This window comes from Leucoraja erinacea, chromosome 3, assembly GCF_028641065.1.
Source record: "Leucoraja erinacea ecotype New England chromosome 3, Leri_hhj_1, whole genome shotgun sequence".
NCBI lineage: Eukaryota > Metazoa > Chordata > Chondrichthyes > Rajiformes > Rajidae > Leucoraja > Leucoraja erinaceus.
The window spans coordinates 12,024,143-12,039,763 of NC_073379.1; the positions used below are offsets into that span (position 1 = coordinate 12,024,143).

A 15,621-nucleotide genomic window follows, 5' to 3' on the forward strand; every position below is an offset into this window, starting at 1 on the left:
GTTAGTCTGTTGGGAGCTGGCGGTGATTGTGATTTATGGATATGCAGGGAATGGAGGGATATGGATCACGTGCAGGCACAGGGGGTTAGTTTAAGTTGGTATCATGGTCGGCACGGACATTGTGGGCTGAAGGGCCTGTTCCTGTGCTGTACTGTCCTGCATTCTAGGTTGTATAGTAGTCAAAGGGCCCATATATCAGAGGTGTACATCTCTATCATTCTCTGAGTCATCATGGTTTCTTAATGCAAGATTTCCTCAATAAAGTTCTTAGAAATTTGACTCATAAAGATAAGTGAAGGTCAACAATTAATGTCAACATGTGAGTCATGTGGGGATTCCTGGCCAAATTCCAGGGTAAAGCCGGGCCAAGTCATATTTGGTTTAGTTTAGTTTAGAGATACGGAGTGGAAACAAGCCCTCCTGGCTCAGTGTGGCAGCAACTGTACCACTGCCACAACGGCCACACATTGCTTGAAGATAAATAAATCCACTCTGTATCTTAACTGAAAAATCAAATGTGTAGTAAATTGGTAGGAAGAAGAAGTGTTTTGTGAGCAAATAATGATGACATTGTGTGTGGGATAACAATAATGTACAATTATTGTATGTGTGAGTGTGTGTGTGTGTATGGGCAAGTGTGTGTGTGTGTGTGTGTATGGGCGAGTGTGTGTGAGTGTGTGTGTGTGTGTGTGCGTGAGTGAGTGTGTGCATGGGTAAGTGTGTGTGTGTGTGTGTGTGTGTGTGTGTGCGTGTGCTTGTGCGTGTGCTTGTGTGTGCATGGGCGAGTGTGTGTGTGTGTGAGTGTGTGTGTGTGAGTGTGTGTGTATGTGAGTGTGTGTGAGTGAGTGTGAGTGTGTGCATGGGTGAGTGTGTGTGTGTGTGAGTGTGAGTGTGTGCATCTGTGTGTGTGTGTGTGTGCATGGGTGAGTGTGTGTGTGTGTGTGTGTGAGTGAGTGTGTGCATGGGTGAGTGTGTGTGTGTGTGTGAGTGTGTGTGTGTGCATGGGTAAGTGTGTGTGTGTGTGCGGGTGGGTAAGTGTGTGTGAGTGAGTGTGTGTGTGTGTGTGCATGGGTGAGTGTGTGTGTGTGTGTGAGTGAGTGTGCATGGGTGAGTGTGTGTGTGAGTGTGTGTGTGTGTGCATGGGTAAGTGTGTGTGTGTGTGTGTGTATGGGTAAGTGTGTGTGTGTGTGTGTGTGCGTGTGCATGGGTAAGTGTGTGTGTGTGAGTGTGTGCGTGTGCGTATATGCGTGCGTGTGCGCATATGTGTGTGCGTGCGTGTGCACGTGTGCGTGCGTATGCGTGTGTGTATGGGTGTGCGTGTGTGTGTGCGTGTGTGCATGTGCGTGAGTGTGCGTGTGTGTGCGTGTGTCTGTGTGTGCGCGTGCGTGTGTGCGTGTGCGCGTGTGCGCGTGTGCGCGTGTTTGCATGTGTATGCGTATGCGTGCGCATGTGTGTGCATGTGCATGTGAATGTGTGTATTGAAGAGACAGAATTGGAAAGCTGCAAATTGTCAACAATCCATGTTCTCCAGAGATGAGAGGATCACCGTTTGAATCTCAGGAGTGTTGGACCAGCTGCTTCAACATCGTGGAGCTGTGGTTTGCAGAGCTTCCAGCCGCGGAGTCATGGGATCCCTTTGCCGGGGGCCGCCAGCGTGAATCTCCGCCCCGCGCGGCCGGTGGACTTCGGGAGCCACAGTCTCCGGTAACAAGTGGCTGATTCGGAGGTCCAAGCCGCTGAGGAATGTTCTCCCGTCCCGACGGAGTTCCATCTCCTGGCGAACGGGCCTGAACATCGGGCAACTACGGAGGGTTCGGGGAGGCCCTGACCACGGGTGAACAACAACAGAGGAGGACTGAACTATGGTGCCTTCCCTCACAGTGGGAAACTTTGATGCCGCTGTGTGGGGATATTTATGTTAAAGACTATCGTGTTCTGTGTTCTTTATTTTTATTCGTATATCTGTATGGTGACCACAAATGTACTGTACCAATTGGTGCATGTGACAATAAATGTCTCTTGTCTTGTCTTTCCCTCTCCCCTGACTCTCAGTCTGAAGAAGGGTCTCGACCCGAAACTTCACCCGCTCCTTCTCTCCAGAGATGCCGCCTGTCCCGCTGAGTTACTCCAGCATTGTGTGTCTGTATAACCTACAAACCCGTACATCTTTGGAGTCCTTGATGAGAGGACAATATTCTGGCCGGATGCACGTGGGCACACCGGGGACAATTTACACGTTACTCTGAGGAACTCTCAAATACTCAATTTACAAGTTATTGTTGAGTTACTCCAGCACTTTGCAGTTTATCTTCGGTGTAAACCAGCACTTGCAGTTCCTTCCAACACGATTCACTTCCGTGGAAGGAACTGCGCCACGGTGCACGGCGGTCATGCTGGCGCAGCGGTAGAGTTGCTGCCTTGCAGCGAAAGCAGCGCCGGAGACCCGGGTTCGATCCCGACCACGGGTGCTGTCTGAACGGAGTTTGCACGTTCTCCCCGTGATCTGCGTGAGTTTTCTCCGAGAGCTTCAGTTTCCTCCCACGTGCAGGGTTAATCAGCTTGGTAAATGTAAAAATAAAATAAAAATTGTCCCTAGGATCGGGTAGGTGTGTAGGATCGTGCAAGATCGTGGCGTGCAGGTGAATGTTGAAAGCTTCTGGATCGGATCCAAATCACTGCTGACTCATTGATGAGCTAGCGAGAGTTCAGAAGGAGGTTTGGGCATGAAGTGCTGAATGGAAGTTACACTGTTGGCTCCAGCCGCAACTGTGTGGGCGTGCCTCGGCAGCAGGTATAAGAGAGAGAGCAGGTACAAGGGAGAGAGAGTGAGAGACTCCAGAGACTCCACAGGCACCTGGCAGCAGAGATAACCTGAGCACCATGGACACCAAGTGGCTCGCACTGCTCCTCGCTCTCTCCGCCCTTCTCCACACCACCGCCGTCACAGGTAAACGCTCCAGGGACCCGGGTTCCATCCTGACTACGGGTGCTGTCTATGCGGAGTTTGCACGTTCTTCCCGTGACCGCGTGGGTTTTCTCTGGGTGCTCCAGGTTTTCTCCCACACTCCAAAGACGTGCGGGTTTGTAGGTTCATTAGCTTCAATTTTCAATTGTCCCTAGTGTGTGCAGAATAGTGTTCGTGTACACGGTGATCGTCGGTACGTAGTGTATGGGTGTGAGGTAGAATCTGGGGGAGAGGTGGCAGGAATGCGAGGAGAAGAAATGGGATGAATATACAAACCTTTGTGAGTGATAGATGGATACAGGTAACCTTTCAGACCGAAGGAGGGTCCCAACCTGAAACGTCACCTATCCATGTTCTCCAGAGATGCTGCCTGACCTGTTATGCTGCCTGACCCGCTGAGTTACTCCAGCACTCTGTGAAACGTCACCTATCCATGTTCTCCAGAGATGCTGCCTGACCCGCTGAGTTACTCCAGCACTCTGTGTCCTTTCACGTATTAACCAGCATCTGCAGTTCCTTCTTTCCAGATGAAAAAAAACAGAAAGTGCGAGACAAAATCATTGAAGAGTTATGACTTGTGAAGTTAGTGGAAGGAATGTAGGTGGGAGGGGGAGAAATCGGTGCATCTAGGTGGGGTGGGGGGGGGGGGGGAGATAATAGGGGGGGGGGGGGGGGGGGGTGAGAGAGTTGTAAGACAGTACTCAAAATTGGAGAATCCAATATTCACACCGTAGGAAGCAGCTGCAGATGCTGGTTTACACTGAAGATGGACACAAAAAAGCTTGCACTTTTTCCATCTAACTATGCCATAGCATTATATTCTGCTCTCAAGTGTATCAATCTTCCAGCCTACCTCATTGCAATCCTTGCACTTTATCTCTCTAACTACAATAATGTCTATTCTGCACTAGTATTCTGATCTTCCAACCTACGTCATTACAAATCTTGCACTTTTTCCCTCTCATGCTGCAGCACTATATTCTGCACTCAAGTAGCCCGATCTTCCAGCCTACCCCTTTGCAAACCGTGCACTATTCCCTCTCATGCTGCAGCACTATATTCCGCACTCAAGTGGCCTGTTCTTCCAGCCTACCCCTTTGCAAACTGTACATTTTTTCTCTCTAACTACAACTCCGTATCACAGTCAGAAACCTGATAACAGCAGGGAGGAAGCTGGTATATTCTTGTCGTTGCTCCAGCTTTTTGTGTCTGGCTTCGTGCTCATACCGTTGGGTTGTAAGAACGTGTCGAGCTTCTTGCCCAAGAATCTAACTCTTATTCTCCCATCTCCAGCCATGCCGACCAGTCACTTGATCAGCTGTTGCACGCAAGTGTCCAGTAAAGTGAATAAGAGGTTGCTGAGCAAAGTGAAACACTTCAAGATTCAGGACAACCAGATCTGTGACATCAAGGCCGTGATGTGAGTATCTGCTCCAAGATCCCCTGCTCCCTTCACGTGGCGGCACGGTGGCACAGCGGGTAGAGCCGCTGCCTCATGCCACCAGAGATCTGGGTTCCATCCTGACCACGTGTGCTGTCTGTACAGAGATTGTAAATTCTCCCCATGACCACGTGGGTTTTCTCCAGGTGCTCTGGTTTCCTCCCACACTGCAAAGACGTACAGGTTTGTAGGTTAATTGGTCTCGGTAAATTGTCTCCAGTCTGTAGGATAGACCTAGTGTTCCCTGGTCGGCACGCACTCTTTGGGCTGAAGGGCCTGTTTCAACGCTGTATTTCTAATCAAATCCAAATTGAGAAAAGAGACCAACTGGTCGGGGGGGGAGATAGAGGATTTATGGGAGCTGGGATATCGGTGAGACAGGCTTGGGATTACCCATGGAGCAGCCGAGTTTTAGCACGGAAGCAGGCCCTTCGGCCCACCGCAATCATCCATTTACACTAGTTCTATGTTGTCCACTCCCTCCACTCTAGAGATCCTCTTTAAAGGGCTAATTAACCTACAAACCCGCACGTCTTTGGGATGTGGGAGGAAACCAGAGCACCCAGAGGAAACCCACGCAGTCACTGGGAGAACATGCAAACTCCACACATCTCTGAACTAAACTGCACTTAGGGGAGTCACTAAGGGGAATTTAGGATGGCTGATGAATGTTCATGGGCGGTACGGTGGCACAGCGGTAGAGTTTCTGCCTTACAGAGGCAGAGTCCCTGGTCCGACCCTGACTATGGGCACTGTCTGTACGGAGTTTCTACCTTCTCCCAATGTGGGTTTTCTCCAGTTTCCTCCCACACTCCAAAGACATGCAGGTTTGTAGGTGAATTGGCTTCAGTAAATTGTCCCTAGTGCGTGTGGGATGAAACTAGTGTATGGGGATGGCTGGTCGGCACGGACTCAATAGACAATATACGCAGGAGTAGGCCATTCGGCCCTTCGAGCCGCCATTCGATGTGACCATCAATCAGTACCCCATTCCTGCCGTCTCCCCATATCCCCTGACTCCGTTATCTTTAAGAGCCCTATCTAGCCCTCTCTTGAAAGTATCCAGAGAACAGGACTCCACCGCCCTCTGAGGCAGAGAATTCCACAGACTCACAACTCTCTGTGTAAAAAAGTGTTCCCTCATCTCCATTCTAAATGGTTTACCCCTTATTCTTAAACTGCGGCCCCTGGTTCTGGACTCCCCCAACATCGGGAACATGTTTCCTGCCTCTAGCGCGTCCAAGCCCTTAATCCGGTAGAAAAGCGTGGGGTTGGGAGGGTGAAATGGTGTCTATGTCCTGACCTGTGAACTGTATCTCCACTGCTGCAGCCTGCACAAAGGTTCGCTAAGACTCTGTGTGGATTCAAACAACCAGCAGCTGAAGAAATGGATGTCCATAAACACCAAGAAACAGCTCTCCAGAGCTTGAGGCGACTCAGGGTGAAGCAAGGCATGGAGAGAGGACCATCAGCCATGCCAGGACTCTGCCGCAGTGGGATGATCTGTTCTGAGCTATGGTGGAACCGTAGCAATCCAATCATGAACTCAATGTCCGTTGTCATTAGAACATAGAGCAGTGCAGCACAGGGACAGGCCCTTGGGCCCACAACGTCCGTGCCGAACACTGGTGTCCTCTGCCTGCGCGTGATCCTTCCATATCCAGAGAACGTAGAAATGTACAGCAGGCCATTCGGCCCACAATGTCTGTGCTAAACATGATGCCAAGACCAACTCTTATCTGCCTGCACAGAATCCATATCCCTCCATATCCATGCACCTGTCTACAAGACTTTAAACACCACTATGGTATCTGCCTCCACCACCACCACCCCCGGCAGCACGTTCCAGGCACCCACCCTCTGTAAAACAAAATTGCCCTGCACATCTCCTTAAAGCTATGCCTTCTAGTCTTTGACATTTCCACCCTGGGGAAAAGGTTCTGACTGTCGACCCTGTCTACGCCTCTCAGCATTTTATATTCCTTTGTCAGGTTCTCCGTAACCTCCGACATTCCAGGGAAAACAATCCAAGTCTATCCACCCTCTCCCTGTAGCTGAAACCCTCTAATCCTGGCGTCATTCCGGTCAACCCCTTCTGCACCCTCTACAAAGCCTCCACATGCTTGCTGTAATGGGGGCGACCAGAACTGTACGCCATGCTCCCTACCCAAAGTCCTATAAAGCTGCATCATGGCGTCCTGACTCTTGTACTCAACGCCCGTACCGAAGCATACCATGTAGGGCGGTCACGGTGGCGCAGCGGTAGAGTTGCTGCCTTACAGCGAATGCAGCGCCGGAGACCCGGGTTCGATCCCGACTACGGGTGCCGTCTGTACGGAGTTTGTACGTTCTCCCCGTGACCTGCGTGAGTTTTCACTGAGATCTTCGGTTTCCTCCCACACTCCAAAGACGTACAGGTTTGTAGGCTAATTGGCTTGGTAAATGTAACAATTGTCCCGAGTGGGTGTAGGATAGTGTTAGTGTGCGGGGATCACTGGTCGGCGCGGACACGGTGGCCTATTCCGCTCTGTATCTCTAAACGAAACTAAACTTAACTATATAACTTCTTCACTACTCTTGTGTTGCCACTTTCAGGGAGTTATGGACTTGGACCCCAAGATCACTCTGTGCATCAATGCTGTTAATGGTCTTGGCATTAATGACATATTTTCCCCTTTACATTTGGCCTCCCAAAGTGCATCACCTCACACTTGCTCAGATTAAACTCTACCTGCCACTTCTCCGCCCATTTCTGTAGCAGATCTACATTCCACTGTGTACGTTGACAGCCTTCCGCGCAGTACACAGCCCCAGTGTCACTTATATGGGGATATTTCCCAAGTGGTATTTTGTTCCAGTCATCCTGACAATGTTATTGTTAGGCAGCGGGCAATCTGTTTCCTGTGGTCTGCCAAGTGTTTGATTATGTCTGTCCAAACTATGTTCAATAAAGTATTATATTTTATCCCAAAATGGTCCAGTTTTTGATCACCTTCCGATGGGAAAAATGCCATCGAGCCGGAGAGGATTGCAGAAAAGATTTACGGGGATGTTGTCAGGACTCGCAGGCACGGATTTTATTCCTTGGAGCGCAGGAGGATGAGGGGTGATCTTTAAGATCAGATAATGACGGAAAGCGCAAATGCGCAGTCTTTTACCCAGAGTACAGCAATCAAGAATCAGAGGACAGAGGTTTAAGGTGAAAGATTTAATATGAACCTGAGGGGTAACTTTTTCACTCAGAGGGCGGTCAGTGTATGGAATGAGCTGCAGAAGGAGATAGTTGAGGCAGGGACTATGACAACATGTAAAACACATTTGGACAGATACATGGATAGGATAAGTTTGGAGGGATATGGACAGGTGGATTAATGTAGATGAGGCATCTTGGTCGGTGTGGACAAGTTGGGCTGAAGGGCCTGTTTCCATGCTATATGACTCTACGACCTCCCAGTACCCCATGCATCTCTGGTTCTTTGGTCAGGAGCTTTGGTTAATTTTGTTCTCACGTCAGATGCAGTGAAGACGGTGACCAGCGGGCGGCAGTAGTGAACTTTATTTATATAGCCCCTGGTATCTTCCTGGGGGCTGGGCCAAGGCGTAGCGAGCAGCGGCTCAGTCGGAGGCAGTGGGCCACTCTGCCAGCTCCGCCATCCTATCCCACTGGGGATAGTCCAGTCAGTGGCCTCAGGGAAGAAGGTCCCTCTGAAGAAGGGGGCGGCACGGTGGTGCAGCGGTAGAGTTGCTGCCTCACAGTTGCCAGAGACCCGGGTTCCATCCTGACCACGGGTGCTGTCTGTGTGGAGGTTGCATGTTCTCACCGTGACCGTGCGGGTTTTCTCCGGTTTCCTCCCACACTCCAAAGACGTGCAGGTTTGCAGGTTGTAAATTGCCCATAGTGTGTGTAAGATAGTGCTAGTGTACAGTGTGATCGCTGGTCGGCATGGACTCGGTGGGCTGAAGGGCCTGTTTCTGCGCTGTAACTCTAAACTAAACTAAACTGACATACTTATACTGTTTAATTTTGTTGCTCCAGTGGTTTCCCGCCACTCCTCCTCTCCTCTTCTCATCTCTCCTCCTCTTGTCCCCCTCATCATCCCGCCTCTCTCCACCCATCTCTTTTATCTCATCCCTCCTTAGCCCTCCCATCCCCTCCTCTCTCTTCCTCTCCCTCTCCATGTCTTCTCCCCTCCCTTCACCTCCCCTTTCTTGCCTCCTCTTCCTCCCCCTTTCCTCTTTCCTCCCCTCTTCACCCCCCTTCCCCTCCACACCCCCCCCTGTCCCTCCCCCCCCCCCTCCCTCCCGCTTACTTCTCCCCTCCACCAACCCCACCCCCCCCCCCCCCCCCCCCCCGCATCAGTCTAGACTAGCTGGCGCCGCAGGTGTTGATGTTCTTGCCGCCGCCGGCCTCCTCCACCAGGGCGGCGTGGTAGTCGCCGGAGAGGGTGAGGTGTGAGATGCAGCCCACCAGCCCCCGCATGTACTGCCGTCCCGTCTGCAGCGCGATCTCCTTCATTCCCCCTGCCGCGAGAGAGAAGGCCGGGTGTCAGGCAAGAATCCCCACCGGGGACTGGTGAACAGCGACGGACGCAGCGAGGAGGAGGGTGGGGGTCTAGTGAACCATTTCCTGTGTGTAGGGGAACCGCTTACTGTGTATTGACAAACCGATTTCCATGTTCAGTGCACCAGTTCCTGTGTGTGCAGCGCTATTTCCTGTGTATATAGAACCATTTCCTTTGTGTAGGGACCTGTTTCCTGTGTGTAGGGAACCATTTCCTATGTTTAGAGAACTTTCCTGTGTTTAGGGAACTTTCCTGTGTTTAGGGAACCATTTCCTGTGTTTAGGGAACCATTTCCTGTGTTTAGGGAATCATTTCCTGTGTTTAAGGAACCATTTCCTGTGTTTAGGGAACCATTTCCTGTGTTTAGGGAACCATTTCCTGTGTGTAGGGAACTATTTCCTGTGTTTAGGGAAGCATTTCCTGTGTTTAGGGAAGCATTTCCTGTGTTTAGGGAACCATTTCCTGTGTTTAGGGAACCATTTCCTGTGTTTAGGGAACCGTTTCCTGTGTTTAGGGAACCATTTCCTGTGTGTACGGAACTATTTCCTGTGTTTAGGGAAGCATTTCCTGTGTGTAGGGACCTGTTTCCTGTGTTTAGGGAACCATTTCCCGTGTTTAGGGAACTATTTCCTGTGTTTAGGGAAGAATTTCCTGTGTTTAGGGAACCATTTCCTGTGTGTAGGGAACTATTTCCTGTGTTTAGGGAAGAATTTCCTGTGTTTAGGGAACCATTTCCTGTGTTTAGGGAAGAATTTCCTGTGTTTAGGGAACCATTTCCCGTGTTTACGGGACTATTTCCTGTGTGTAGGGACCCGTTTCCCGTGTGTTGACAGCTGTCCCCTGTGCGCGGCCCGGGTGCCCCCCGCTTCTCCTCACCCACGTAGATGGGGCCGTTGACGTTGAGCTGCCGCATCTTGCCTGGGGAGCGGCCGGTCTTTGCTCCGTAATCATCAACGGTCAGCTTCCCAAACGCCCCGTCCCTGCAACAGACAGGAGTCAACCCCACGCAGGATCATGTGCGCACACGCACGTACGTACACAAACACACACGCCCAAATGCCCAAGCACAAATATACACAAACACACACGTCAAAATGCACACACACTTACAAACGCACACATACATACATATGCACAGCACACGACAAATACACACACACATGTGAAATTGGTGCTGGCTCGAAGGGCCGAATGGTCTCCTCCTGCACCTATTTACTATTTTCTACATACACGGGTTTGTCTGTACACATATGCATTTTGGTGCAAACGGTTTGCATGCAAACACATGGGATTGTACAAATACATACGCATGGAGTTATAGGTATTGTGTGCATAGACAGACACACACACACACACACATAGACACAGGCAGACACACACACACTCACACATACACAGGCAGACACACACACACTCACACATACACAGACAGACACACACACACACAGTCTCTCTCTCACAGACACAGTCTCTCACACACAGCCGCACACATAGACAGATACTAACATAGACAAACACACACACACTCACACACACACACTAACACACACAAACACACACACACACACATAGACAGACACACACTCACACAGACACACACACACACATAGACAGACACACACTCACATACAGACACACACAGACACACACGTAGACAGACACTCACATACAAACACACACTCACACATAGACAGACACACACTCACATACAGACACACACAGACACACACATATACACAGACATACATATACACACACACACATACACATACACATAGACAGACACACACACACACGCACACACGCACACAGACATAACACACACATACACACACACACAGACATAACATAGACAAAAACACACACACACACATATAGACAAACACACACAAAGCCAGGCACACACAAACAGACACGCACACTGGCAGGGTGTGACTCACCGGACCGCCTTGACCCGGTGCCAGTGGTCATCGTGGAATGATCCGTTCACCAGCACCGACACGGGCCCACTGCCCAGGTTGTAACTGTCAGGGAGAGAGGGGGGTAGAGAGGAGGTGAGCGGAGAGTGGGGGGGAGGCTTTACAGTGAGGTTAGGGGACAGGGAGAAGGGGCAGGGAGAGGAGAGTGAGGGGAGAAGGGGAATGGGAGGGGGGAGGGAGGAGAGAAGAGAGGATAGAGAGGGTAGAAGATGTGGGAGAAATAGGAAGAGAAGAGTGAGGGTGGGGGAGTCTGACCCTGATCCCACCCTCCTGCAAACTCCAGAGGTGAATCACCGCTCCCGTCCAGCAAAGCGCGCACCACCAGACTCAGGAACAGCTTCTTCCCCTCTGTTATCAGGCTTCTGAACGGTCCTTCCATAAGCTAGGGTACTGTCCGATTCACCTCTACCCCATTGCGGACATTGGACTTTGTCTCTGGAACTGATGCGTTACAATGCTGAGAACTATATTCTGCACTCTGTATCTACCCCTTTGCTCTACCTATTGGACTGGAGTTTGACTTGGCTGCTTTATCTGTTTGGACAGCGTGCAAAACAAATCTATCCACTGTACCTCGGCACACGTGACAATAATAGACCTAAACTCTCCCTGCACAGATGCTGCCTGACCCACTCTCATTTGTACCTGAACCCGGTGGTGCAGAGGGTAGAACTACTGCCTCACAGTGCCAGGGACACCGGTTCGATCCTGACCTCAGGTGCTGTCTGTGTGCCGAGTCTGCATATTCTCCCCATGACCACGTAGGTTTTCTCCGGGTGCAAGTTAATTGGCTTCGTTAAAATTACCCCCAGGAAATGGGAATTTAGGGGAGGGCACCAGTAAATGATGAATTAGGGGAGGGCACCAGTAAATTGGAAACACTCCCCATTTACTGGTGCCCTCCCCTGTCAAAGAGGCAGTGAACGAGAGAGATGGTGTGTCAGAAATGGCCCCATCTCCCACCACAGGCACTAGGCCCAAGCCTCGTCATTAGGCCCAGGCCCCGTTGCTAGGCCCAGGCCCTACCACAGTCCCCATCAGTAGGCCCAGGCCCGTTCCCACCACGGTCAAGGCCCCATCACCAGGTCAAGGCCCCAACATCGGGTCAAGGCCCCATCACCACCAGGTCAAGGCCCCGTCACCGTGTCAAGGCCCCGTCACCGGGTCAAGGCCCCAACACCGGGTCAAGGCCCCACACCGGGTCAAGGCCCCGACACCAGGTCAAGGCCCCATCACCACCAGGTCAAGGCCCCGACACCGGGTCAAGGCCCCGACCCCGGGTCAAGGCCCCGTCACCGTGTCAAGGCCCCATCACCACCAGGTCAAGGCCCCGACACCAGGTCAAGGCCCCATCACCACCAGGTCAAGGCCCCATCACCGTGTCAAGGCCCCGTCACCGGGTCAAGGCCCCGACACCGGGTCAAGGCCCCGTCATAAGGCCCCACTGCAGCCCCAGTCCCACATTTGTCACTCACCTGAAGACCAGGGCCCCTTGTTGCAGGCCGAGGGAGATGAAGTCACCGTTGACCCTCATGGAGGTCTCCCCTCGCCACAGCAGCAGGCCCTCACCCGACGTGGCCTTGAACCTCATGAAGATGTTGGTTCGCAGGCCTGACACCCTGGGGGAGGGGCAGAGGACATGTGAGGGGGTCGCTCAGACCAGTCAGACACCACCATGTTACCCAGGGCTGCCAACATTGGGTGAGAGTTGAGAGTGAGAAATTGCGAGGGAGGGTAGTGACCAATGTGGGGGGGGGGGTGTGTTCCCCCTCCCATAGCAGGCTCCGGAGATGGCACCAACTCACGCGGTCCGCACCTGGCTCCGTGCCGGGGTTAAAACTCCATGGGGTGTGGACAGAGCGGTCGACGGACATAGAGCCGCCGGAGGTGAGGGTGGGAGGTGTGTGCCGTGCCTCAGGGAGGAAGTGGGAGGGGGGTTGGTGCTGATAGTTTGATGGCCCTGCTTTAAACCAATCCCCTCTAGTGCTTGAATCACATATCCTGGGAAAAAGACTATGCATTCACCTGATATTCCCCTCGTGGTTTTTACTCACCTCTAAAACAATTTTTGCTTTATTTTGAACTTTCATCACCCGCACATATTTGAGCGTGAGAAAAATCAGCGTGAGAGCGTGAGAATTTTGTGAAATGCGTGAGTCTCACGCTCAATGCGTGAGAGTTGGCAGTCCTGCTAATAATGCAAACATTTTATGCAAGTTCCAATTGTTTGGACAAAAATTACTTATTACTGCTTTATAACAGTTAAGTTACTTTAAGACCATTTCAGAAATGATGGCACTCAACAAACAATCAACTAACAAATTAAAGCAAACTAAAAAGAAATAACATGTTCCGTTTCCTGACTCGACCTCATAAGTACTTTAACACTGTTAACAGAGTAAAGGGATATTAATCTCAAGAATCATAATGGGGAAAGTGGGGGCAATTTTGCTTAAATGGTCATTCTAAGCCCATTAGAGTCAGAATTATACATCATGTACGTGGCTGGCCCAATTTGTCCATAATGATCAAGTTGGCATTCTGCGTGCCCAGGGACTGGCTGCTGTTCCCAGATCAGCTCGCGTCCCAGGGACTGGCTGCAGTTCTCAGGTCGGCTCGCCTGCCCCGACCCTGCGAAAACGAATTGAAAAAAAAACGTGGTTTTTTCGGGTTACGGGCCGGATTCAGCCCGTGTGCCGTAGGTTGCCGAGATGTTTGGCCTCATTGTGGTCCTCCCCGTGTTTTACAACCGATTCACCTGGTTAGTTTTATCTCCGGCTGCTTCATGTTGTCGGCAGCTGCACATCCAACCAAGAAAGAAGAGAGGAGAAGAGATGCGACGTCACTCACAGCCGCCAACTGACACACTTCCCCAGACCGCACAGATCGTTGTGATATGGTGCAAAAAGACAAACTGTGCAGGGACTGATGACAGCGTGAGAATTCTGTGGTGGAGAGTGTTGCACAGGGCTGTGGCCTGTAATAAACTTGTGAGTCAGTTCACGGACTCGCCAACCGGCTGTGACTTCTGCGGCGAGGAAGAGACCATGTTCCTCGTGTACGTGGGGTGTGTGAGGTTGCTGCCCCTGCACCAATATCTGAATCCTCAAGTTCTGGTTGCATTTTAGTCCCACAATCCTGGTGTTTGGACACAAGGCAGGGAGTGGGGAGGGAGGATGTCCCTGTCGGTCTGCTCCTGGGCCCGGCCGAGATGGCCATTCGCGGGTCCAGGAAGCAGGCGGTCGATGGTCACATCAGAGTCGGCTGCCTGCCCCTCTTTGGGGGGGGGGGGGGGGGGGGGGGGGGGGTGGAGAGCATTGAGGATATAGACGGCACTATTGTATCATAATGACCGCTTGATATAATGCCACTATTGAAAGTCTTTGTACCTTTTGCTACACTGGAAAATGCAAATACTACATAAAGTCCTTGTTAAGATAAGAAGGGGAAAAAAAGGGACAATGATCTGTTTGTTTTGCTCGAGTTGATTGAAAGATACAGCATGGAAAGAGGCCCTTCGGCCCACCGAGTCCATGCCAAACATCGATCACCTGTTCACACTATTTCCAGTGTTGAAGGAACCATTTCATAGAAACATAGAAAATAGGTGCAGGAGGAATCCATTCGGCCCTTCGAGCCAGCACCGCCATTCATTGTGATCATGGCTGATCGTCCCCAATCAATAACCCGTGCCTGCCTTCTCCCCATATCCCTTGATTCCACTAGCCCCTAGAGCTGTATCTAACTCTCTCTTAAATCCATCTAGTGACTTGGCCTCCACTGTGGCAAGGAATTTTACAAATTCACAACTCTCTGGGTGAAAATGTTTTTCCTCACCTCAGTCATAAATGACCTCCCCTTTATTCTAAGACTGTGGCCCCTGGTTCTGGACTCGCCCAACATTGGGAACATTTTTCCCGCATCCAGCTTGTCCAGTCCTTTTATAATTTTATATGTTTCTATATAAAAACACCCCTCATCCTTCTAAACTCCAGTGAATACAAGCCTCGTATTTTCAATCTTTCCTCATATGACAGTCCCGCCATCCCAGGGATCACTCTCGTGAACCTACGTTGCACTGCCTCAATCACAAGGATGTCCTTCCTCAAATTAGGAGACCAAAACTGGACACAATACTCCGGATGTGGTCTCACCAGAGCCCTGTACAACTGCAGATTCCTGTGTTCAAGGAACCATTTCCTGTGTTCAAGGAACCATTTCTTGTGTGTAGGGGAACCGCTTCCTGGTTGTGTTCTGAAACTAAACTAAAAGTTGGTAAATTCTAGCTATCCTTCCTGAACACCAGCCCGAGGGTGAGGTGCGTGGAGGGAGTAGGGGGGGTGGGGGGTGAAGGCGGTGGGAGGGACTGAGTGGTGACTTACCGCTTGAGGAAGTTTTGATGGTCGTACGTGAGGTAACTGCGCCCGATGAACTGTGGAATTTCAATGGCTTCTGTCACAGCTGAAATCACAGAGAGAACAGAAAAGTTTAAAATAGGGACTTCATGTGTGTAGAGAGTGGTTGAAGAAGATAACATAGAACTAGCGTGAATGGGTGATCGACAGTCAGTATTGGATCGATGGCCTGAAGGGCCTGTTTCCATGCTGTATCCCTCAAACCAGCAAGTACCAGTAGAAGCCAATGCTTATCAATTTCAATGACCCCCCACAATGA

General features: G+C 51.0%; 2 protein-coding genes across 2 annotated transcripts in view; one reads left to right on the top strand and one right to left on the bottom strand.

The window, feature by feature from the left end:
* Positions 1-1,205: 1,205 nt before the first annotated feature.
* Positions 1,206-7,795, top strand: LOC129695284 (C-C motif chemokine 28-like). Its single transcript, XM_055632086.1, has 3 exons — positions 1,206-2,947; positions 4,259-4,385; positions 5,737-7,795. Exons 1-3 carry the CDS (start codon positions 2,881-2,883, stop codon positions 5,834-5,836), a joined length of 294 nt encoding a protein of 97 aa, XP_055488061.1. The 5' UTR covers positions 1,206-2,880; the 3' UTR covers positions 5,837-7,795.
* Positions 7,796-8,772: 977 nt separating this feature from the next.
* Positions 8,773-15,621, bottom strand: part of LOC129693754 (pikachurin-like) — a 52,866-nt gene continuing 46,017 nt past the window's right edge. Inside the window, 5 exon segments of the mRNA XM_055630527.1 lie at positions 8,773-8,927; positions 9,845-9,948; positions 10,909-10,992; positions 12,423-12,566; positions 15,330-15,408. Of these exon segments, the coding sequence (XP_055486502.1) occupies positions 8,773-8,927; positions 9,845-9,948; positions 10,909-10,992; positions 12,423-12,566; positions 15,330-15,408 (566 nt within the window).